General features: G+C 37.2%; 1 protein-coding gene across 1 annotated transcript in view; it reads left to right on the top strand.

Annotated features, from left to right (window-relative positions):
* The first annotated feature begins 5,946 nt into the window (after positions 1–5,946).
* The window catches only part of CDCP1 (CUB domain containing protein 1), a 111,355-nt gene continuing 90,590 nt past the window's right edge, over positions 5,947–26,711 (top strand). Inside the window, exon 1 of the mRNA XM_053714462.1 lies at positions 5,947–6,245. Within this exon, the coding sequence (XP_053570437.1) occupies positions 6,158–6,245 (88 nt within the window). The 5' untranslated portion in view covers positions 5,947–6,157. The remainder of the gene's footprint in view (positions 6,246–26,711) is intronic.

Here is a 26,711-nt window from a genome sequence, read left to right on the forward strand (position 1 = left end):
GTGAAACGCGCGTCGGCATTGGCTAAGCCGACCGGATCACCTGATGCACACCTGTACCGTAGTTCCTTGGTCCCGCTCACGGAGGTGTTTTGCGGAGTAAGCCAGACAAGAAGAACGGATTGAATGAAGATTAAGCTTTCTACCAATGAGACAAGCATGGATATGCACGACTAACAACACTAAACAACAGGAAACCAAGGTCGTATGAATTTTGCTTGTTGTTCAGCAAGAAACTTTGCCACCAGCTAATATACTGGGCAGTTCTTTGGATGACTTTCCCTGTCAAGGGATTCTCTACCTGTGTTTTTGGAAAGTGTAATCCTTCCCTCATATTGCTGCATATGGTTCATGCTTTGTTATATACAATAAGCCCAGATGAAAAGTGCCGCTGTTTGAATGCATGCATGTGTTTACAAGGACACTATCCTAACATGCTCTTTACTTGCATTGCCTATGCTTACTAACTGCTACCATCTGCATGTTGTGCACATCTCGCTTAACAACCTTGAACTGCGATAAAGATACAACGTTGCTACGATGAACTATTGATACAGTAATGTCTTTTTGCTATTTCATGCATGTCTTGTCTCATATTCCTACTATGTACATATTTAGGGGGTCCTGCTACTAAGACTACTTAGATCCCTATATTACCCTGCCCAGCGCTTAACCTCTGTTAAAGAGGTGCTGTGTGCAGCTGGGTGTAGTTAGTCTAGATAGTGGTCCGCCTTAATATACCGCTGTGTATGTACGTGTATTTCTCATCATTGCTTCTTCTAAATTTTACCAGCTTGCATTTATATACGAGAACTATAATTAGCCTCTGAGATCCCATTTCTTTACGTGCCCAGGATATACCTCCATGCTACACTTGAAAGGGGGTTCTGTGTGCAGTAGGGTGTAATAGGCTAATTAAGAATTTCTAACTTCGTGTATATTTGGCTCACAAAAACTGTTCATCTCTATGGTACCTGTGTGCACCCCTGACCGGTTAGGTTCATTATCATTACCTGTCTATACAAGGTTTTTATGTTAAAATTCTAGCATTCTGGTATATACTGTTTACGTCAATACTGTTGCCATATATCGTTTCTTGAGTGACAGTGTTCTCTCAGTGTGAGAGACCTCCATTTCATGATTAAAGCATTGATTTTGAAATGACTGTTTTTGTGAGCTTTTTTCCTAAAAGAGTGCTGATTTCCCTGTCTTTACAAACCAGGATTTCGTTCCTGGTTCTCTCTTTCTCTTTTACCCCATGACATGTTTTTTAAGGGTCTGCACCACCTTGTCTTAGATATATACAGACACGTATGTGCCGGATATTATCATTAATAGTATAGCTCAAGCAGCAGTTGCGTCCCCTCCGTATCTTTCTTGAATATATATATATATAATAATAATAATAACTAGTATTTATATAGCGCCTTTCTCCCAGTGGGACTCAAAGCGCTTTTTCAGCGCTCGCTCTCGGAATGAACCAAATCGGCAGCTGAATAGTAATAGTTGTTATTATATATATATATCCTATGTAATAAAAGGCCAAGTGTGTTTGTCCAAAGCTGTCATGCGCAGTAGAGACTGCGCACAAGGGCAAAACACCTGGCCTTCCAACTGACCTGGCTTTGTGTGATGGAGTGGGTGTGGCCGGACGGGTGTGGCCAGACGGGCGTGACATGGGCGTGGTCGGGTGTGACTCAGACGGGTCGGGCGTGGCACGGGCGGGACGGGCGGGGCCAGATGCCGGGGCGGGGGAGAGAGAGACAGCAAAAGAGAGGGGGGAGAGAGACAGCAAAAGAGAGGGGGGAGAGAGACAGCAAAAGAGATGAGGGAGAGAGACAGCAAAAGAGAGGAGGGAGAGAGACAGCAAAAGAGAGGGAGAAGAGAGGCAGCAAAAGAGAGGGGGGAGAGAGACAGCAAAAGAGAGGGGGAGAGAAACAGCAAAAGAGAGGGGGGAGAGAGACAGCAAAAGAGAGGGGGAGAGAGACAGCAAAATAGAGGGGGGAGAGAGACAGCAAAAGAGAGGGGGAGAGAGACAGCAAAAGAGAGGAGGGAGAGAGACAGCAAAAGAGAGGGAGAAGAGAGGCAGCAAAAGAGAGGGGGGAGAGAGACAGAAAAAGAGAGGGGGAGAGAAACAGCAAAAGAGAGGGGGGAGAGAGACAGAAAAAGAGAGGGGGGAGAGAGACAGCAAAAGAGAGGGGGGAGAGAGAGAGCAAAAGAGAGAGGGAGAGAGACAGTAAAAGAGAGGGGAGAGAGAGACAGCAAAAGAGAGGGGGGAGAAAGACAGCAAAAGAGAGGGGGAGAGAGGCAGCAAAAGAGAGGGGGGAGAGAGACAGCAAAAGAGAGGGAGAAGAGTGCACAAAAGAGAGGGGGGAGAGTGCACAAAAGAGAGGGGGGAAAGTGCACAAAAGAGAGGGGGGAGAGTGCACAAAAGAGAGGGGGGAGAGCGCAAAAGAGAGGGGGGAGAGACGCGGGCGGGGCCGGGTGGGGCCAGATGCTGGGGCGGCTGCAGAGGGACAGAGAGCTCTAAAGAGGGGGGATAGAGAGAGCAGAAGAGGGTGGATAGAGAGAGCAGAAGAGGGGGATAGAGAGATGGAGAGAGAGACAGCAAAAGAGAGAGGGAGAGAGACACAGCAAAAGAGAGAGGGGGAGAGAGACAGCAACAGAGAGGGGGAAGAGAGACAGTGAAAGAGAGGGGAGAGACAGAAAAAGAGAGGGGGAGAGAGACAGCAAAAGAGAGGGGGAGAGAGACAGTAAAAGAGAGGGGGAGAGAGACAGTAAAAGAGAGGGGGGAGAGAGACAGCAAAAGAGAGGGGGAGAGAGACAGCAAAAGAGAGGGGGGAGAGAGACAGCAAAAGAAATGGGGAGAGAGACAGTAAAAGAGAAAGGGGAGAGAGACAGCAAAAGAGAGGGGGGAGAGAGACAGCAAAAGAGAGGGGGGAGAGAGACAGCAAAAGAGAGGAGGGAGATAGACAGCAAAAGAGATGGGGGAGAGAGACAGCAAAAGAGAGGGGTGAGAGAGACAGCAAAATAGAGGGGGAGAGAGACAGCAAAAGAGAGGGGGAGAGAGCGCGGGGAGAGAGCGCAAAAGAGGGGGGAGAGCGCAAAAGAGAGGGGGAGAGAGCGCAAAAGAGAGGGGGAGAGAGCACAAAAGAGAGGAGAGAGAGAGCAAATGAGAGGAGAGAGAGAGAGCAAACAAGAGGGGGGAAGAGAGAGAGCAAAAGAGAGGGAGAGAGACAGCAAAAGAGGGGGAGAGAGCGCAAAAGAGAGGGGGGAGTGAGAGAGCAAAGTCTTTGAGAAAGCGCCAACCGGCGTGAAACACGTCAGATGACGTCACTTGCCTCCCTATCTTTCTACTTACCGTGAGTGACTGTGTTTACCGCAGCTCCTGTATGAACTTTTAAATTTTCATTCAATAAAATTTTCATGTGATTTTTAAACTAAGTGCTGAGTGCATAGTGTCTATACCAGATAGCAAATGCTGTTGAAAATGTTTGCTCTTATTAACGAGCTTTAACTACAAGTTTTTCTTGGGATTCCTGCCTCTATTTGAACCTTATTTTCAGCTGCTCCCTAACCCGATACTTTCTACGTCGAGTGCAGGAAGTTCGAATCAGTGTGCTAGCTTCACGCCGTGTGGACAACGGCGTTTGGTCTCCTAAAATAAGTGTTTTTTACCTACTTAACCTTAACTGCTCTTTTTATGTGTATATATATATATATATATATATATATATATATATATATATATATATATATATATATATATATATATATATATATATATATATATATATATATATATATATAAGTTCAAAGTAGACAAGCACTCCAGAAATCCAAATCACATGCCCAGGGTGCAGCAGATAGGTAAATAGAAAGTAATGAAGAGTGCACTCACCAGGACTTTTCAAAGTTTTATTCCAATTATGTGAACGTTTTCGGGGGATTAGCCCCTTCCTCAGACATACAAAATACAATATGAGCTAAAACCCACACCAGACACCCTTATAAAGGTGGGCCAGCCAATCACATGCTCTCCACAGTACACTTTGAAAAGTCCTGGTGAGTGCACTCTTCATTACTTTCTATATATATATATATATATATATATATATATATATATATATATATATATATATATATATATATATATATATATATATATATATATATATATAAATATACACACATATATACATATATATACATGGCTTAATATTTGTGGTCCACTAGTCCCAGATGACTTTGAAATTGTACCTTTTCCTGTATTTAACATTGAGTGGACTAGTAACTTTTCCCTCTGGGCAAATAGCTTTTAACCCTTGACTAGTAAACTATAGTGATATTTTTCCACCCTTGTATATATATATTATTATTATTTTTTTATTATTATTATTTTTTTAAATGAGGGAACCACACACACAAAACTGCAGATCACATACATACACCTGGCTTTTTTCTGTATACACTAATAAGCAAGATAAGAAAAAGTGGAAATGTGATAACACATAAGGGGACTAAGTAAGTGAATAATAGTGTTTGTTATGTGACAATAAAGTGATTATATGTAAATGATTTTGTCCACTGCTTTGAACAGTTCCTGTAAATAGTGCAGCATTAACATATTTAAACAAAAGCTCAGATAAACTGTAATAGGTGGGGGCAGGGAGTGCACAATTTGCTGGGGTAAATTACAGGAAAATCAACTAAACAAATAATTTGATGGTTAAAGGAACATGAAACCCACATTTTTTCTTTCATGATTTAAAAAGAGAATGCAATTCTAAACATCTTTCTAATTTACTTCTATTATCTAATTTGTTTTATTCTCTTGATATTCTTTGCTGAAAAGCATATCTAGATATGCTCAGTAGCTGCTGATTGGTTGCTGCATATAGAAGCCTTGTGTGATTGGCTCACCATGTGCATTGCTTTTTCTTCAACTAAGGATATCTAAAAAATGAAGCAAAATAAATAATAGAAGTAAATTGTAATGTTGTCTAAATTTGTATTCTTTTTCTGAATCATGAAAGAAAGATTTTGGGTTTAGTGGCCCTTTAATATCTTTATTAAGGGCCATATTATGAGTGGTGCTCTAAAAGTTGCGCAGGAGAGCGTTATCAGGTTTATTGCATTTTGATGATGTAGTGCACTTATTATAAGTTGTAAGCAAATGCGATCTCTTGAGCGCAATTAAAGTACCACCCAATGCAGTAGAATTGCATAATTAACAAGTGCATAATAAAACGACAATGATTTAACACACAGCTCTTGTGAGCTGCTGGTGCAACGATGAATACGGCGAGCGTATTGCTCACCATATTCAGCGAGGTCTGGCGGACCTGATCCTCACTGTCTGATCAGGTCCGCCAGACTTTCATAACTAGAGGCTATATTCTCAAAGGGTCAGCAGTGGCTTGTATGACACAAATTACATCTTCATAGAAACAATACAACACTGCCGCCAGCTCTCTGAGAAGGAATAGTGTTTGAATACTAGTGCACGGCCCTCACAGGATATGTGCGTATGCTGTTGAAAAACAGTATTAACTTTTACTAGAAGAATTTTAGCTAATGGAAATGTATTGCAAGAATTATTCTATTTCAAAGTGAAATGCACTTATGCACACAGGACATACTTGAAAACGAGAGAAATCTCAATGTATCCTTCCTGGTAAAATATTTTATAAATAAATAAATTTCTGTTTTGAACTTTCTATCATTGTAAATACCCTATACATAGTAGGATAAAATGTACAACAAACGTAGCTACAATGTAAATGATCAACTGTGCCTTGAGCCATTTCAGCAGCTACTGATTGTGTTTCTCTACACAGTGTAAGTGAAGGAATAATATAGGAAAGAGCCCGCCCCATGCAATGCGTAGGGAGTGTGAACATCTGCAGGTTGTAGCTATTTCCTGTAAACCTGTGGGCTGGGCTGAAGCTTGCTCAACTGCAAGGTAAAGACAGGGAAGAGAGAAAAAAAAAAGGAACACACCTTTAAACAGGCCTAGCTTGAGAAAAGAAAACAACAGAGTGTGGCGATGTGAGATTCTACAAGCAGATAAAATGGAGATAAAGTGAAGGGGATTCTGATTAGTGCATGAAGTATTTGTGTTTGGGACAGGCTGAAGAAGGATATTCAGGAAGGAACAATGTCTGCAAACTGTGGCCTGTATCTAAGAGTCTCAGAAATGCTGCTGATAGGATTACTATTCACTTGGCTTATTCCCCAAAACACAGGTAGGACTTGCTGCCTAGCTGGATGCTTCAAATGTGTTATATTAATGTTTATGTAGTGTGGAACTCTTCACTACACTGCCATAATAATTACATAGGACATTCAAATTTATGTGTTTATCTTATGAATTCTGACAATTGTTTTTACACAGTAAATTATATAATTTGTCCACAGTAAGCCAAATTGTCTCTGAAACTCTATGTGCCTTGTTTTCTATGATTTGCTATAGATATATTTTTATTATGAATATTACTATTATTACATATCCACAGCCAAGGACTAAATTAAGAGTTGCACAACTTTTTATATGGAGATGGTATACGTTTATTTCATTTGAAGACATTTCTTGACTGTTAGAATTTGCTGACAATTCCTATGAAATTACAGCAACCGCTTAAGAGCTCTTTTCCATTGAGGTTATAAAGTTTACGTCTATGGAGAATTTTTATGTTACCACCAGTTTCCAAACTTGACCAACTCAGAGTAAATTAGCCCTAAGTGGGCAGGTCATGCAGAGGGGTTGCTGTTAGAAGCCTGGACATCAGCCCCCTAAAAAAAAAAGTTTACATATATTGTTATTACTGGTCACAATGTCCTTACCACATGCTATAATTTCATCATATGCTACAAGTTAATATACAGTAGCAACAAAAAGTGTGTTTTTAATATACAATAGCAACAAAAAGTGTGTTTTTATAACACTAAGATATAAATAAAACTATTAAATATAAACCTGTTTATATTTTCATTTTAGAAAAACTTAACTCATTGAGAGACTGAATGCTACTGTAAGTGCATAATATGTCAAACAGCCATACATGCACACAACAGATGCAACGTTTCCCTTGATACATATGTGATGATTTATTTATTTTTAAAGGTGTCTGCATTTATGCATTTCTGTACATTATTTCTTAGTGAATTAATAAAATCATGGGGTTTATGTATTTTATTTTTATAGCAAAAGTGAGGCGAGACGGATCATTTTTATTGCCAATAGTAAACGGCAGCTCCTTTATAAACTTGAACACCCTCCTTGTTCCCTTCTTTTTTCTATGTGTTTGTATAGTAACACCCATACAGTTTCTGTTGGAAATATAACCTCACCCGGAGATGATTCACAATTTGGCAGAGCAGAGGACAGGATTAAAGCCTGCCCCTTTTTGCATTGTTATTAATAATCTATGCTTGTTTTAGACCTGTATACCTGTTAGCTAATTTGCAAGCAATTGGTTTAATTCAATCTCCTAACTAGTATTGGAAAAACTGAAATCTGCTTGACACACTATAATCTTCCTGTTTTAACCAATGGATTTTGAATACTGTCCTTGAAGCATGCTTTTTGTAGTTCAAGCTAGATGCAATCCACTGCTGTATTCATCTATGCTATAGATATTTATTGTTCATTGAAGCATCCTGGTTTTAAACATTATTCAGCAGTAACCCCATGTTTAAATCATAATCTATCTGTATCCATATCCTTAATGACATAGGGGTATGCTGCCTGCGCAACTTTTTGTTATATATTTCTTTTTTTATTTCTTAAAGGGACACTGAACCCAAAAAATTTTCTTTCGTGATTCAGATAGAGCATACAATTTTAAACAACTTTCTAATTTACTCCTATTATCAATTTTTATTCGTTCACTTGCTTTCTTTATTTGAAAAAGAAGGCATCTAAGCTAATTTTTTTAGTTCAGAACCATGGAAAGCACTTGTTTATTGGTAGGTGAATTTACCCACCAATCAGCAAGAACAACACAGTGTATTCACCAAAAATGGGCCAGCATTTAAACTTACATTCTTGCATTTAAAATAAAGATACCAAGAGAATGAAAAGAATTTGATAATAGGAGTAAATTAGAAAGTTGCTTAAAATTGCATGCTCTATCTGAATCACGATGGAATTTTTTTGGGTTCAGTGTCTATTTAACAAGGTTTAAAAAGAACCTTAACTCATTATATACAATCACTGTGTAGCATGTCTCTGGGTCAGATATATACCCTGTAGTATACACTCCATGCTACATAGTTTTCAGAGGTAAACTGCATAATAAATTAGGTAAAATGAATAGTGGTCAAATATTGCAAAAAATATTTAAAGGGGAACTTTTTATTTTATAAATACATTGTAAAGTTTTACTGTTCTAAAATCAAAAAATGCTAAAGATATGAAATATTTTTGCCCTTGAATGTCCTATTTGCCCCTTAATATTTTTATTGTACAATAAATACTCTTGGTCTCTATCTTTGTGGCAATGCTGTAGGGCTTTGTCAAAGCACATATTTTTCCATACAAAAGTGGGGACTATTTTGCCTGGAATTTCTGCATTTAGGAGGTAAAATTTTTGCAAGGTATTCAACTGCAAATTTGTATAATAACATTCCTAAACCTATATACTTTCTTTTTCCCTTCATAAATTTGAAAACATTTCAAAGATTTTTGTCTTAATTTTGCTGGAAGGGAATTCCATAAATCATTTACAGCTTTAAAGGGACAGTCAAGTCCAAATTTTGTTTTTAATTTTTAAATAGGGCATGTAATTTAAACTTTCCAATTTACTTTTATCAACAATTTTGCTTTGTTCTCTTGGTATTCTAGTTGAAAGCAAACCTAGGAATAGGAAGGCACATATGATAATTTCTAAGCCCTTGAAGGCCGCCTCTATTTATTTTATTTACTTTTCACAGCAGGGGAGAGCAAGCTCATGTAGGCCATATAGATAGCATTGTGATCACGCCCGTGGCTAGTGGCAGACACTGCACTAATTGGCTAAAATGCAAGTCAATAGATAAGAACTAAAAGTCATGTGATTTGGGGCGGTCAGAAGATGCTTAGATACAAGTTAGTCACAGAAGTAAAAAGTGTATTAATATAACAGTGTTGGGTATGCAAAACCGGGGAATGGGTAATAAAGGGATTATCTATCTTTTTAAACAACAAAAATTCTGGTGTTGACTGTCCCTTTAAGTGCTTCTTTCATTTCCACAGTTTTAGAGCAGATCTTCATTGTCCTTTTTTTTCATTATTTAATATACAACTACAAAGTTGTATCATTCAGGTGAATAATACATTTCAAGTGTTTTCTATTTCATATAGATTATGCTATTTAGGCATTAAAACACTAATTAATTTATGGAGAAATAGTATTTTCTACTTTATGTGCATCAATGTCATTTTAGGAGGAGAATGTTGGGAAATCAGCTACACCTGCTACATGCGATCTGTATAAAGGAAGGTGTAGCAAATGCAGAACTAAAATTTGTTTTTATCAATTTTTTTGCAATCTTAAACTTGCATTGTTTAATGCATCATTTACAATCTGTTCTGAGGACTGCAAACCAGCATTTCCAGAATGTTGTACACAATTTCTTTGCATTAAAGGGACAGTATACTATAAAAAATTCCCTTAATGTGTTTTCAATTTTTTTTTTACCAGTGTCAGAGTATAAAGTGTATGAGATTTGTTTTTTAAGCCTTTTTTGTGTATATGAATTAGCTGATTTTGTCTTATGAAGCCACAACCTAATAAAATGGTTTGAGCTTGTATGTATAATCAGTTCTCATTACTTTATCACATTGTGTAAATATATCTGCTTCTTTATCTTATATCTGTCCATAAACTAATCACCAGTACTTGGAGAGAACAATGGAAAATTAACATTGTATTACCTTATCTCTTCTATAACCCACTGGGATTGTAATTTCTTCTACTGGCTGTGTTAACACAGTTTGGCCTTGAAGCCAAAAACTTTCAGTATGGGTGGGGATACCACAGGCTAAATAAACTATTTCAAATGCCAATATAAGGGTAATAGAAATGCTTGTAACCAATTTAATACACTCCAGCAGGTAAAGTGGATCATTGGGAACAAATTAAAGGGGAGAACATTTTTGTGTAAACTGTCCCTTTTTAATGTTTTGTAGAAAATCCATTTATATAACCCATCTGAGGTAGGGTGACCATATTGCTGCTTTACAAAGGGACTCATGAAAAATACAGCCCTGACATATGTATTTTTCATATGTGTCCCTTTTTTTAAAGCAGCAATATAGTCACCCTGCATCTGGGGGTGCTTTTGTAAAAATGTATAGCATTGCAATAAACACATTGTTACAGACACTACTAACAAAAGACACATGCACGCTCCTGAGCACACATATGATTACTCTTTAACAAAGGATACCAAGAAAACTAAGCAACATTGATTATAGAAGTAAATTGGAAAATTGTTTACTATTTCACGCTCTATCAAATCTATTTAACTTTACATTTAACTTTACTGTCCTTTTTGAAGGGACCTGTGATGCAATACATCAGTCGATTATTTTCATTATAATTACCATTTTGACAACTTACATTGGAAAGATGCTCTTAAAGGGACATAAGTACAAAACAAAAAAGCTTTGCATTTGAATATTTTATTATTGCACCATTATTATTATTGTAACTATACGCTTAACCCACTGAAAAGGGGCTAAATGCATAGTCAGCTCGAGAGCAGCAATGAACTACTGGTGAGACAATGACAAGAGGCATATGTGTATAACCACCAATCACCAGCTTTAAAAAGGCTTTATTTTAGTACTTGCATAAAAATAAATTCCATACTAATATAAAAATATACTTCAAAGGGACAGTATACACTCATTTTCATATAACTGCATGTAATAGACACTACTATAAAAAATAAGATGCACAGATACTGATATAAAAATCCAGTATAAAACTGTTTAAAAACTTACTTAGAAGCTCTCAGTTTGGCTCTGTTGAAAAGGTAGCTGGAAAGCCCACTGCAAGTGACAAATAAGACACTCCCCCCCCTCCCCCTTCTTTTGCATATGAAAAGACCCTTTACACAAACAGGAGCAAGCTGGAGTAGGTAGTCGAGCGTATTCACATAAAACTTTGGGGCTTGGTTAGGAGTCTGAAAATCAGAGCAATGTTATTTAAAAATAAGCAAAACTATACATTAATTTAAAAAAAAAACTTTATGGGCTATATAAATAGATTATCTACAAAACATTTATGCAAAGAAAAAATGAGTGTATAATGGCCCTTTAAGCTTTAATTTGAAAATCAGACTGCCTGAATTTAGAGCTTGATGATCAATAACTCGCAGCCATGGAGCAAAATATTTGGGTGTAATTTTTGACAACTATATATTAATGTAATGTAAATGTATTCACACCCAGAAACCTGCACAGTGAGATAAACAGCTCTCATGCTAAAATGTGTCTTTCTAAAATTCTTTGAGGGACCTCACACTGCTGATGAGACTTCTTAGATAATCTCATCAGAGAGGAAGGTGAGCTGTAGATCATTGGGTCCGCAGTTTCCTGAAAGGATTTGAGGAAGTCCCTGTGACAGTTTATTGATCAGTGGCTTAGTAATCTTGAGCTTTGTTTAAAGGACATGAAACCCAATTTTTTTTTCTTTCTTTCATGATTCAGATAGAGCATGTCATTTTAAACAATTTTCTTCTATCATCTAATTTGTTTTGTTCTCTTGGTATCCTTTTGTTGAAAAGCATACCTAAGTAGGCTCATAAGCTGCTGATTGGTGGCTGCACACATATGCCTCATGTTATTGGATCGCCAAATATGTTGACTATCTCCCAGTAATGCATTGTTGCTTCTTCAACAAAGGATATCAAGAGAATGAACTATATTCGATAATGGAAGTAAACTGGAAACTTGTTTAAAAGTGTATTCTCTATCTGAATCATGAAGCAACATTTTTAGGTTTAAAAGGTTGTTTTAGCGTAAAAAAAAAATGCATGTACTATGTATAATCTATACTGGTTACACATTTTATGTTAGCACAAAGAAATGTTTAAACAGTCTGTGCTATGGTTTAATATAAACATGCACTAATCAGTGTGTTATACGTAAAGGGATAGTAAACAACAAAAATGTTATTGTTTAAAAAGATAGATAATCCCTTTTTATTTACCATTCCCCAGTTTGCATAATCAACACTACAATCGAAATCTACCTTTTACCTCTGTTATTACCTTGAATCTAAGCTTCTGCAGACTGCCTCCTTATCTCAGATCTTTTGACAGACTTGCAATTTCAGGCAATTAGTGCTGACTCTTAACACCTTATTGACACACGTTGTACAGGATACGTCATACACAAACTGGTCGTTAAAGACCAACGTCATACCCTGTACGTCGTTAGGGGTTTAAAGTGGCTGGAAGCTATCCTGATTGCTTCCGGACACTTTTAAGGTATTGCCATGATGCCTCGATATTGAGGCATCCCTGCAATACCTTTTTGGCACACTGATGCAGAGAGCCAGCAATGGTGCCAATCGTTGGCGGGTGTGAGCAGTTGCAGGGAGGCGGATGGGTGGCCCATCGCTGGACTAGTTCCGGTGACGACACCTGCCACTGTTCCGGGAAGGTGGGCGGCAGCGCGCGCACACACATGCAACCGTCCGATCGATGGGAGAGAGGGAGAAGGAGGGGAAATGTTTTTGAGAATGGGATCTTGGAGGGGGTAGGATATTGAGGGGGGACAGCTACACTATGGAAAAATGGGGTTATAATAAATAAGAAAAATTTGCAAATTTGATTAGAAACGGTACTGGCAGACAGCTGCCAGTACCTAAGATGGCATCAAATAGGAATTGGGGGAGCTTGAGAGAGCTGTTTTTGGGGGGGATCGTGGAGGTTGGGGGGTTAGGGGGGAACAATTGTGTGATGGGGGAGGGAATAGAGCTGTTTGTGAGGGGTCAGTGATGGAACAGGGGGTGGGATGTGTCAGGTGGGAGACTGATCTCTATGCTAAAGCTAAAATTAACCCTACAAGCTACCTAATTAACTCCTTCACTGCTGGGCATAATACAAGTGTGTGCACAGCGACATTTAGCTGCCTTCTAATTATCAAAAAGCAACGCCAAAGCCATATATGTCTGCTATTTCTGAACAAAGGGGATCCCAGAGAAGCATTTACAACCATTTGTGCCATAATTGCACAAGTTTTTTGTAAATTATTTCAGTGAGAAACCTAAAGTTTGTGAAAAAGTTATTGATTATTTTTTTTTATTTGATCACATTTGGCAGTGAAATGGTGGCATTAAATATACCAAAATGGGCCTAGATCAATACTTTGGGATGTCTACTAAAAAAAAATATATACATGTCAAGGGATATTCAGGGATTCCTGACAGATATCAGTGTTCCAATGTAACTATCGCTAATTTTGAACAAAAATGGTTTGGAAATAGCAAAGTGCTACTTGTATTTATGGCCCTATAACTTGCAAAAAAAGCAAAGAACATGTAAACATTGGGTATTTCTAAACTCAGCACAAAATGTAGAAACTATTTAGCGTGGTTGTAGATGTGTAACAACAGATTTTGGGGGTCAAAGTTCGAAAGCCCTGGTCCTTAGGGTAAGGTAAGGGTAAGAAATTGAAAAATGGCCTTATCCTTAAAGGGACAGTATACTGTAAAATAGTTTTTCCCATAATGTGTTTACAATTGCTTGTTTTACCAACTGCAGAGTAAAAAATGTATGAAAATGAGCTTTTAAGGCTTATTTGTGTATATTAAAGCTCTGATTTTGTGTTTTGAAGCCACTACCTAATAAAATGGGTTGAGCTTGTAGGTATAATCAGATCTCATTACTGTATCACATTGTGCACATATCACCTGCTTCTTTATCTTATATCTGTCCTTAAAACAATCACCAATACTTTGAGAGAACAATGGAAAATCAACATTTTATTACCTTATCTCTGCTTTATCACACTGGGAGTGTAATTTCTTCTGCTGGTTGTGTTTACAAAGCTTATCTATAGCTGGTACGCGTGGCCACAAACTTTCAGAATAGGTGGGGATACCACATGCTAAATTAACAATTTCAAATGCCAATATAAGGGTAAAGGAGCTACTTGTAAACAATTTAATACACCCCAGCAGGTAAAGTGGATCATTGGGAACAAATTAAAGGGGAGAAAATTTTTGAGTAAACTGTCCCTTTAAGGAGATAAAAAAAAACTCCACGTGTGTGAGCACAATGGTATTTATATGAAACACATGAACTAAAGCTCTCTAGCTGGAAAAAACTGTCAAATGCATTCAGATAAGATGCAGCCTTCAAGGGCTTAGAAATTAGTATATGAGCCTACCTAGGTTTAGCTTTCAACTAAGAATACCAAGAAAAGAAAGCAAATCTGATAAAGGTAAATTATAAAGTTGTTTTTAAATTACATGCCCTATCTGAATCATGAAACTTTAATTTGGACTTTACTATCCCTTTTAATAGAAATCATTGCAATATGTGTTTTTCATAATTATAAAAGGGTTTTACCTTTTTTTATTTCTTATTCTTAAAGGGACACTGAGTATGACATTTTAAGCAACTTTCTAATTTACTCCTATTATCAAATTTTCTTCATTCTCTTGGTATCTTTATTTGAAAAGCAAGAATGTAAGTTTAGATGCCAGCCCATTTTTGGTGAACAACCTGGGTTGTCCTTGCTGATTGGTGGATAAATTCATCCACCAATAAAAAAGTGCTGTCCAGAGTTCTGAACCGAAAAAAGAAGCTTAGATGCCTTCTTTTTCAAATAAATATAGCAAGAGAACGAAGAAAAATTGATTATAGGAGTAAATTAGAAAGTTACTTAAAATTGCATGCTCTATCTGAATCACGGAAGAAAAAATTTGGGTTCAATGTCCCTTTAACTTTTCTTAATATATCTCCTAGAGTAATTTAAGCTGGTTTACTATTCAGATAATGCTAGAGAGAAGTCTGTTTAGTCCTGCTCAGAAGTGGCACAATGCAACTTAAAGGGACAGTCTACACCAGAATTTTTATTTTTTTAAAAGATAGATAATCCCTTTATTACCCATTTCCCAGTTTTGCATAACCAACACAGTTATAATAATATACTTTTAACCTCTGAGATTATCTTGTATCTAAGCTTCTGCAAACTGACCCTTTTTGCAATCTGAAAGAGGTGGGCTTCAAGGACTAAGAAATTAGCATATGAACCTCCTATGTTAAGCTTTCAACTAAGCATACCAAGAGAACAAAGCAAAATTGGTGATAAAAGTAGATTGGAAAATTGTTTAAAATGACATGCTCTATCTGAATCCTGAAAGTTTATTTTGGCCTAGACTGTCCCTTTAAGTTCAAAACATGTCTGCTCCTTTATCTCCCTGAGGACTACAATGACAAATTCTAATTGCTCATTTTGCAAGGAAACAAGTACATTGTTTGTTTGCTGTTTTTTACACAATCTATTTTTTTTTATTATCTTTGAACAGGTGTTTTGATTGTTTTCTAAACAAAAAGTATGGTACTGTAATATCATTCTATTTTTATAGACAGGAGGAAGTAGCAGTTATTTTTGTTTGACTGACACAAACATGAAGCACTGCTATTAAATAATGTAACAAATACAAGGGAAACAGTAATTTGTGAAGCAACACAGTTCCCTCACTCTCAGGGGACATTTTTATGTCCCTTTTAATGTTTATATGAAACTTGGGTACATAGATATTATCATTGATGGTTTTATTGTCTTTCACACTAGACTCAAAATGTTTAAGGAGACAGAGATAAACTAGTGAATGCACATGAAAGGCAAAGAGAGACACAGTTGCTTGCAGAATACTTCAAAGGATCTTGAAACCCTTTTTTACAGAAAATCACTACTGGGAGCTAGCTGAACACATTGGATGAGCCAATGACTAGAAGCATATATGTGCAGCCACCATTCAGCAGCTAGCCCACAGTAGCCACACGCCCTCCTTGGTATGCTTTCCAACAAAGGATACAAAGTGAACAAAGCAAATAAAGTAATAGCAGTAAATTGGAAAGTTGTTTAAAGGGCCAGTAAACCTAGCAAATAATGTTATATAATTCTGCACATAGTGCAGAATTATATAACATTAGCTTAGCGCCAAGTTTCTAAAGCAAATTGTTAGATATTTATCAAAGAAAACAGAACGCCGCTCCTGGCTCTACCTAGTGGGTCTGTTTAAAATAAATGTAGCTCGCTCCCTCTCTGGTCTGGTAGCTGGAGCGAGCTACATTGAGTTTAATAGAGCGATCGGGCCGGCTGTGATTAGACAACGTGCCCAGGTGCGCTTAGGAGAAGAAAACAGACCCGCTCAGTAGAGCCAGGAGCGGCGTTCTGTTTTCTTTGCTAAATATCTAACAATTTGCTTTAGAAAGCTGGCGCTAAGCTAATGTTGCATAATTCTGCACTATGTGCAGAATTATATAACATTATTTGCTAGGTTTACTAGTCCTTTAAACTTTCATGATTCAGACAGAGCATGCAATTTTGATTTTACTGTTCCTTTAAAGGGACATTATACACTAAACATCCAATTATTTAGCAGTAGAGAAGCAATCGTGTTCCCCTCTGCACACCCTGCAGCATGTGTTACTCATAATTGTCCATGAAAACATGGCCAAGGTTGAAACCCTATTTAGCAGCAACCAAAGTATTCTGTGGAAACATAATTATATTGTAGCTGTGCTCAGACACACTAAACCATTGCTAATACAGGAGAACAGGGAAGTTTATTCTACTTTAATGCTTATGTGGTATGTAGCATCAATAAAATAATGGTAATTAGGGTACAACCTCTGTCTTCATTACTTTTAAATGACCATTAAATGAACCGCATTATAAATAAATGCATAATAAAAAGACAATGCAATAGCATTTACTCAGAATATCAAAGGAGCAGTCACTTCTTTTTATCCCAACAAATTTCAATTTATATTTCTCCCTCCTTCTGTATCATGTGACATCCATCAGTCAATCACAATATAAATATATATATATATATATATATATATATATATATATATATATATATATGTGTGTGTGTATATATATAATGAACTCTTGCACATGCTCAGTAAGAGGCTTGTGGTAGAGCACTTTTCCTTCTGAATGTATCCCTAAGTGTGATGGGTAAAGCCAGATGTGACTCCCTAACCAATATGCTTACTGGGATATGGCTGCACATCAATGACGCGGTCCACAGAAGGTCGAAATGATTGTCTGGGGTTGCCATGTTCCTGGTTCGGGGGGGGATTTCCTGGTATTTAAAGGCTGGTACTGATCTAGTTAGGCGAGATCGGACTGATATACTTCCTAGGTAGTAACCCACCATAGAATAAGCTACTAAGCTGTTGTTCATTCCCTTTCTGTATGTATCATTAAGAACTGGTGTCAGACATTTTGCAGATGAAAAGACTATGTACATTTTGATAATATGGAAAGTTTTTTTTTTTTTTTTAAAGGGACAGTCTACCATAGAATTGTTATTGTTTTAAAAGATAGATAATCACTTTATTACTCATTCCCCAGTTTTGCACAACCAACACTAGGGTTGACACCTCAGCCATATTTTTCTGGACTCTTATGAGTTACACATGCTGCAGGGTGGAACATGTATTGTGTTTCTAGACAGCACTATTCATATTCCACCCTGCAGCATGTATAACTTATAAGTGTTCTGTATTTTAAGGGACGGGTGGCAACCCTAACATACACTTTTTACCTCTGTGATTACCTTGTATCAAGGAACCTTCTTCCAGCCCCCTGATCACATGACTGTGACTGTTTATTATCTATTGTCTTGCATTTAGCATTGTTTTGTGCTAAATCTTAAATAACCCCCTGTGCCTGTACACAGTGTTATCTATGTGGCCCACGTGTACTTTTAGTCTCTTTGTGTTGAAAAGGAATTTAAAAAGCCTGTGATAAGAGGCAGCCCTCAAAGGCTTAGAAATTAGCATATGAGCCTACTTATGTTTAGTTTCAACTAAGAATACTAAGAGAAAAAAGCAAATTTGATGATTAAAGTAAATTGGAAAGTTGATTAAAATTACATGTCCTATCTGAATAATGAAAGTTTAATTTTGACTAGACTGTCCCTTTAAATGTAATGCTCTTTCTTTCATGAAAGTTTAATTTTGACGTTGGTGTCCCTTTTAAGAGCATTTTTCTTCCCAAAAATTTCCATTGTTTCATAAATCAAGACAAGTTTTTTCAGTTTAATATTTTGTATTGAAATTTTTGTATCAAATGCTACATTAATTCACATAAGTTACACAGCAGTATTCTTAGAGAAAAAAAACAAAACGTAGCAATAGTCAGTCATTTACTGGCTCTAATTATGTCATTCAAAGCTGTGCAAAGAGCTATTTTTTATATATTATATACATCCTTTTTAAAAATGATAAACGAAGTGTGATTCTAGTGTTAAAAAAAAAAAACCCAGTGAATTATGAATCACTTTGCACCATATTACTGATCAGCAGTTAAGCGATGCAATGACATTATATTGTAGTGGAATTGACGTCAAATTGGATAACTAGGATGTGTTTCTGAATAATCATGTACTCCGGCAATTTACATTGCATTTGAGTCAAGAGTAATATGTATACAAGTTATATGAGATATAATGTATATGGAATTCAAATAGGAATATATTTTGAGACTCTAGGATTTTTAAAATTTAAAGAGATCCCTGAAGAAAACAACTGAAAATTTTAGTATTAATAAAATGACTTCTTGCCATTCAATTAATCCTTGCAAACGCTGTGTATAAGGAATGTGTGTTTTTTTTAACATAAATAACTTGTAGTAGATTAAGGAAAATCTATGAAAGAAAAGAATTGTAAATATAAAGCATACTGTATCCCCTGAAATATGTGGGTGTGGGTAAATGTGGGTAAATGATACTGTTATTAAAGGGACACAATTTTTTTCTTTCATAATTAAGATAGAGAATGCAATTTTAAACAACATTCCAGTTTTTTTAATTTGATTATTAAATTTGCTTCATTGTCTTGATATTCTTTGTTCTAGGAATAGTATTTCTCTACTGGGAGTTAGCTTAACACATTGGGTGAGTCAATGACAACAGGCATTTATGTGCAGCTAGCTTCCAGTATTATTAGTAGTAGAAGTATGTTGCAGCCCCTGAGCCTACTTGACAATGCTTTTAACAAAGAATGCAAAGAGAACAAAGCATATTAGATAATAAAAGTACATGGAAAAGTTGTTTTAAAATGAAATGCTGAATCGTGAAAGGAAAAAATGTTCTGGTTCCACGTCCCTTTAATGTTGTAGGTTGTATTTATTTTCTATTTGAAGAAGTGAAATTATTTTAGTAAATAAAAACAAAGGTGATTAATTGCAAGAGAAGAAGTAAACTGCTAAGGTATTGATAGATTTACAAAGACACTACCTCTTTTTTTAACTTATTGTTTAATACAACAAAAATCACTTTGTTTATTGAATTGTTTACAGTATTTTTGCTCAATATAGTTTTCTTACCATATTAATTTTAGAAAGCTTGTCTCACGTTGACAGAAGTTTGATTTTTAAAATGTATTTTATAAACTACCACATACTATCATATGATGCCTTTAATTGATTTCTGTGGAATTTAGAACCTTGACCTTCTTACACAACTGAACAGTGTTTGCTTGAAATGTAAAGGAGCAGATTTATATAGAAAAATAAATATATGTCAGGCACAATATTATCCACACTCTAGCCTAGACTTTCAAAACACAATATTTGTAATGAGTACAGTGACGTTTCGGGGATCAAACTGTCCCTATTGGTCTGATGAAGGGGACAGTTTGATCCCCCGAAAACGTCACTGTACAAATTTAAGATATTGTGTTTTGAAAGTCCAGAGAGTGCAGATCTTTAACTTTTGTGTGTGTATGTGTGAGTGTGTGTGTGTGTATATATATATATATATATATATATATATATATATATATATATATATATATATATATATATATATATATATATATATATATATATATATGTATGTATATGTATATGTTTAGGTTTTTTTTGTTTGTTTTTAAATCTCATGTGGTGGTCTACAGGGTCTAAATGGGGCAAGCCTTAAAGGGACAGTAAAATTAAACCTTCATGATTAATATAGAACATGCAATTTTAAACACCTTTCAATTTGCTTCTATTAAATTTAAATTGTTTTCAGTATCCTTTGTTAAAGAGCAAGCCTAGGGAGGCTGATAGGAGCGTGCAAGTGTATTTTACAGTCTATCGCAGCAGTGGTTGCAACTATGTATAATATAACTATAAGCATTATTGCAAACACTGCAGCCAGATGGCTAAAGATATGTGCACGCTTCTGAGTTCACCTAGGATTACTCTGTAACAAAGGATAACTAGAGAACTAAGCAAAATTGATAATAGAAGTTTAATTGGAAAGTTGCTTTTAATTACATGATCTATCCAATTCATTTAGGTGTAATTTGGACTATAATATCCCTTTCAATAACACTATTAGTCCCAAGACATAAGAAATTCACCTTTCCATCCTCATCTTCACTACAGGACTACACTTTTGTATTATTTATATGTTCTGCAAAGGGGTATATCTTTTCTGCTCTGTGCCCTTGAGTCATTTAGCATGGTTTTAGGATATAGTCAACCTTAATGCACTAGAAATGGGCTTGTATAATGCATACCTTAGATCCCATGTGTGGCTGTTGGCTCAGCAGTTGAGAAATTCAGATTGTTTCTATCAAATCATAATTTCTCAGGTTTGTTAATATGGATTTAACTGAAGCTATAAACACAAAATAACACCCACAAAGGTAATCAGGGGTCTATATCCTATAACATCACATCTTCAGATGCAAAATATGTTCTTTTCTATTCATATCCCTAATTGTGATATAGAATTTTCTTATATCTATACATTAGTATTAAACGTGTTGGCAACTTTTCACTTCTGCCTGCAGGACAACAGAGAAACCACACAACAGTATTGTGATCTACTTGTCATTGACTGTGGTTTACTGGTAAATCTCTATCTTCTGTATATAGCTGGTTTATAGCAAGTGTTGAATGACTACTTTTAAAATCTTTAAACATAATTGAGCATAAAGTTAAACCTTCAAAGCACCAGATCAAAGTGTCTGTCCTCTATTGCCTGGTTTCTCAACAGCCGGGCCGTGGCCCAGTACCGGGCCGTGATAGCCCTGCTGGTGGGCCCCGACCTGTCATGCCCCCACTGCACACTTACCCCACTGCACACCAGGGGCAGACTGAGACCAATCAAGGCCCCAGGAAGACTGTCTCACACTGACCAAAATGTATTACATTTTATGCAAATGAACATGGTAGCCTCCCTGACCTGCCCCCAACAGGCCCCTCAACCTCCAGAGCCAGGCCCCCCAACATTAAGGTCCAGAGAAAGGGCACCCAACCTCCAGGGCCAGACCCCACACTCCATGGCCCTCACAGCGACAGACCCCCGCCAGGGCCCCCACTAAACCCACACTTACTTGCTTAGTTACTGATAGGGCAATTGAAAACTCCAGCTTAAGGAATGCACCAGGATCTGTGGAGATGCCATTTGTGGGCCCCCTTACTTGCTGGTAGTTCGGCCCAGGTTCTATTTCCTTGGCTGATCAGCCCGCCCCTGCTGCTCACTATACACACACACACATACATACAACTACCGGGCCCTGGACATGTCTAGCTAAAGTTTACCGGGCCTTGAGCTCACTTTGGTTGAGAACCACTGCTCTATTGTGAATCCCACAAGGTAATATAATTAACCTGTATGACTGTCCCCATTGCCAAGCTTTATGGGGACAAATTCAGGTATACAGGCAGTCCCCGGGTTACGTACAAGATAGGGACTTTAGGTTTGTTCTTAAGTTGAATTTGTATGTAAGTTGGAACAGGCACTTTTATTAGGTGAAACTATAGCCAAACATTTTTTTTTTGTTTTGGATAGCATAGGATAAAGTTTGTTTTGCTATCTGTGCCCCTGTTCAGAAAATTTCACATCACTTTCTGTCCTTGTAACAATTGGATTTTCAGTATTTTGGATTATCCTGGAAAGAAGGATTGTCGATAAAGCTCTATTTTCTCTGTATGTAAGTACGAGTTGTACTTAAGTCGGATGTCTGTAACCCAAGGACTGCCTGTACTTTGCTCCAGGGCACTCACATATGAGTACAACACTAGCTGTTTAGAACACAGGGATATTAAAGGGACAGTCTACACCAGAATTTTTATTGTTTTTAAAGATAGATAATCCCTTTTATTACCCATTCCCCAGTTTTGCATAACCAACACAGTTATAATAATATACTTTTAACCTCTGCGATTATCTTGTATCTAAGCCTCTGCAAACTGCCCCTTTATTTCAGTTCTTTTGACAGACTTGCAGTTTAGCCAATCAGTGCCTGCTCCCAGATAACTTCACGTGCACGAGCACAATGTTATCTATATGAAATACATGAACTAACACTCTCTAGTGGTGAAAAACTGTTAAAATGCATTCTGAAAAGAGGTGGCCTTCAAGGTCTAAGAAATTAGCATATGAACCTCCTAGGTTAAGCTTTCAACTAAGAATACCAAGAGAACAATGCAAAATTGGTGAAAAAAGTAAATTGGAAAATTGTTTAAAATTATATGCTCTATCTGAATCATGAAAAAAAAAAAAAAAAAAAATTGGCCTAGACTGTCCCTTTTTAAACTTTAAACAGAGTTATCCTTTGTATAATTTATCCATTGGGCTTGATTTATCAAACAAAAAATTTGCCAACTTCTTCTATTTATTAAAGTTACGGTATATGCACCTAAAAACTTGAAATTCGTCTGAAAAATGCTACCAGTCGCATTGCACTCGCCCTACTTGCTTTTGTGCACCTGAAAAAGGGTTAAATTACATTACTTCTGTAAGACCGTCTACTGTGCGCCTTGTTTAATCATGTTTTGCCCCCAAGGCACACATAAAATTCCCCATCTAATGCATGCAATTCAGTTCTCCATAACTGTAGGGAACTGCATAAGTAGCCATTCCTCTAAGAATTTCTGTGGTGAGCACAACTGTAAGGAACATGGAATACTTTTCTTTCATGTAATTAGCAAGAGTCCATGAGCTAGTGACGTATGGGATATACATTCCTACCAGGAGGGGCAAAGTTTCCCAAACCTCAAAATGCCTATAAATACACCCCTCACCACACCCACAAATCAGTTTTACAAACTTTGCCTCCTATGGAGGTGGTGAAGTAAGTTTGTGCTAGATTCTACGTTGATATGCGCTCCGCAGCAGGTTGGAGCCCGGTTTTCCTCTCATTGTGCAGTGAATGTCAGAGGGATGTGAGGAGAGTATTGCCTATTTGAATTCAATGATCTCCTTCTACGGGGTCTATTTCATAGGTTCTCTGTTATCGGTCGTAGAGATTCATCTCTTACCTCCCTTTTCAGATCGACGAGATACTCTTATATATACCATTACCTCTACTGATTCTCGTTTCAGTGCTGGTTTGGCTTTCTACTATATGTAGATGAGTGTCCTGGGGTAAGTAAGTCTTATTTTCTGTGACACTCTAAGCTATGGTTGGGCACTTTTATATAAAGTTCTAAATATATGTATTCAAACATTTATTTGCCTTGACTCAGGATGTTCAACGTTCCTTATTTCAGACAGTCAGTTTCATATTTGGGATAATGCATATGAATAAATCAATTTTCTTACCTTAAAATTTGACTTTTTTTCCCTGTGGGCTGTTAGGCTCGCGGGGGCTGAAAATGCTTCATTTTATTGCGTCATTCTTGGCGCGGACTTTTTTGGCGCAAAAACTTTTTGTTTCTGGCGTCATACGTGTCGCCGGAAGTTGCGTCATTTTTTGACGTTTTTTTTGCGCCAAAAGTGTCGGCGTTCCGGATGTGGCATCATTTTTGGCGCTAAAAGCATTTAGGCGCCAAATAATGTGGGCGTCTTTTTTGGCGCTAAAAAATTTGGGCGTCACTATTGTCTCCACATTATTTAAGTCTCATTATTTATTGCTTCTGGTTGCTAGAAGCTTGTTCACTGGCATTCTTTCCCATTCCTGAAACTGTCATTTAAGGAATTTGATCAATTTTGCTTTATATGTTGTTTTTTCTATTACATATTGCAAGATGTCCCAGATTGGCACTGAGTCAGAAGATACTACTGGAAAATCGCTGCCTGGTGCTGGATCTACCAAAGCTAAGTGTATCTGCTGTAAACTTATGGTAGCTGTTCCTCCAGCTGTTGTTTGTATTGAATGTCATGACAAACTTGTTAATGCAGATAATATTTCCTTTAGTAATGTTACATTACCTGTTGCTGTTCCGTCAACATCTAATACTCAGAGTGTTCCTGTTAACATAAGAGATTTTGTTTCTAAATCCATTAAGAAGGCTATGTCTGTTATTCCTCCTTCTAGTAAGCGTAAAATTTTTTTTAAAACTTCTCATTTTTCAGATGAATTTTTAAGTGAACATCATCATTCTGATTCTGATAATGATTCCTCTGGTTCAGAGGATTCTGTCTCAGAGGTTGATGCTGATAAATCTTCATATTTATTCAAAATGGAATTTATTCGTTCTTTACTTAAAGAAGTCTTAATTGCATTAGAAATAGAGGATTCTGGTCCTCTTGATACTAAATCTAAACATTTAAATAAGGTTTTTAAATCTCCTGTAGTTATTCCAGAAGTTTTTCCTGTCCCTGATGCTATTTCTGAAGTAATCTCCAGGGTATGGAATAATTTGGGTAATTCATTTACTCCTTCTAAGCGTTTTAAGCAATTATATCCTGTGCCATCTGACAGATTAGAGTTTTGGGACAAAATCCCTAAGGTTGATGGGGCTGTCTCTACTCTTGCTAAGCGTACTACTATTCCTACGGCAGATAGTACTTCCTTTAAGGATCCTTTAGATAGGAAAATTGAATCCTTTCTAAGAAAATCTTACTTATGTTCAGGTAATCTTCTTAGACCTGCTATATCTTTAGCGGATGTTGCTGCAGCTTCAACTTTTTGGTTAGAAGCTTTAGCGCAACAAGTAACAGATCATAATTCTCATAGCATTGTTAATCTTCTTCAACATGCTAATAACTTTATTTGTGATGCCATTTTTGATATCATTAGAGTTGATGTCAGGTATATGTCTCTAGCTATTTTAGCTAGAAGAGCTTTATGGCTTAAAACTTGGAATGCTGATATGTCTTCCAAGTCAACATTGCTTTCCCTTTCCTTCCAGGGTAATAAATTATTTGGTTCTCAGTTGGATTCTATTATCTCAACTGTTACTGGAGGGAAAGGAACTTTTTTACCACAGGATAAAAAATCTAATTTCCTTATTTGGACGATATCTTGGTACTTGCTCAGTCTTCACATTTAGCAGAATCTCATACGAATCGACTTGTGTTGTTTCTTCAAGATCATGGTTGGAGGATCAATTTACCAAAAAGTTCATTGATTCCTCAGACAAGGGTAACCTTTTTGGGTTTCCAGATAGATTCAGTGTCCATGACTCTGTCTCTGACAGACAAGAGACGTCTAAAATTGATTTCAGCTTGTCGAAACCTTCAGTCACAATCATTCCCTTCGGTAGCCTTATGCATGGAAATTCTAGGTCTTATGACTGCTGCATCGGACGAGATCCCCTTTGCTCGTTTTCACATGCGACCTCTTCAGCTCTGTATGCTGAACCAGTGGTGCAGGGATTACACAAAGATATCTCAATTGATATCCTTAAAACCGATTGTACGACACTCTCTGACGTGGTGGACAGATCACCATTGTTTAGTTCAGGGGGCTTCTTTTGTTCTTCCGACCTGGACTGTAATTTCAACAGATGCAAGTCTGACAGGTTGGGGAGCTGTTTGGGGGTCTCTGACAGCACAAGGGGTTTGGGAATCTCAGGAGGTGAGATTACCAATCAATATTTTGGAACTCCATGCAATTTTCAGAGCCCTCCAGTCATGGCCTCTTCTAAAGAGAGAATCGTTCATTTGTTTTCAGACAGACAATGTCACAACTGTGGCATACATCAATCATCAAGGAGGGACTCACAGTCCTCTGGCTATGAAAGAAGTATCTCAAATACTGGTATGGGCGGAATCCAGCTCCTGTCTAATTTCTGCGGTTCATATCCCAGGTATAGACAATTGGGAAGCAGATTATCTCAGTCGCCAAACGTTACATCCGGGCGAATGGTCTCTTCACCCAGAGGTATTTCTTCAGATTGTTCAAATGTGGGGACTTCCAGAAATAGATCTGATGGCTTCTCATCTAAACAAGAAACTTCCCAGGTATCTGTCCAGATCCAGGGATCCTCAAGCGGAAGCAGTGGATGCATTGTCACTTCCTTGGAAGTATCATCCTGCCTATATCTTTCCGCCTCTAGTTCTTCTTCCAAGAGTAATCTCCAAGATTCTGAGGGAATGCTCATTTGTTCTGCTGGTGGCTCCAGCATGGCCTCACACGTTTTGGTATGCGGATCTTGTCCAAATGGCCTCTTGCCAACCATGGACTCTTCCGTTAAGACCAGACCTTCTGTCACAAGGTCCTTTTTTCCATCAGGATCTCAAATCCTTAAAGTTAAAGGTATGGAGATTGAACGCTTGATTCTTAGTCAGAGGTTTCTC

The sequence above is a fragment of the Bombina bombina genome, chromosome 5 (genome assembly GCF_027579735.1).
Source record: "Bombina bombina isolate aBomBom1 chromosome 5, aBomBom1.pri, whole genome shotgun sequence".
Classification (NCBI taxonomy): domain Eukaryota; kingdom Metazoa; phylum Chordata; class Amphibia; order Anura; family Bombinatoridae; genus Bombina; species Bombina bombina.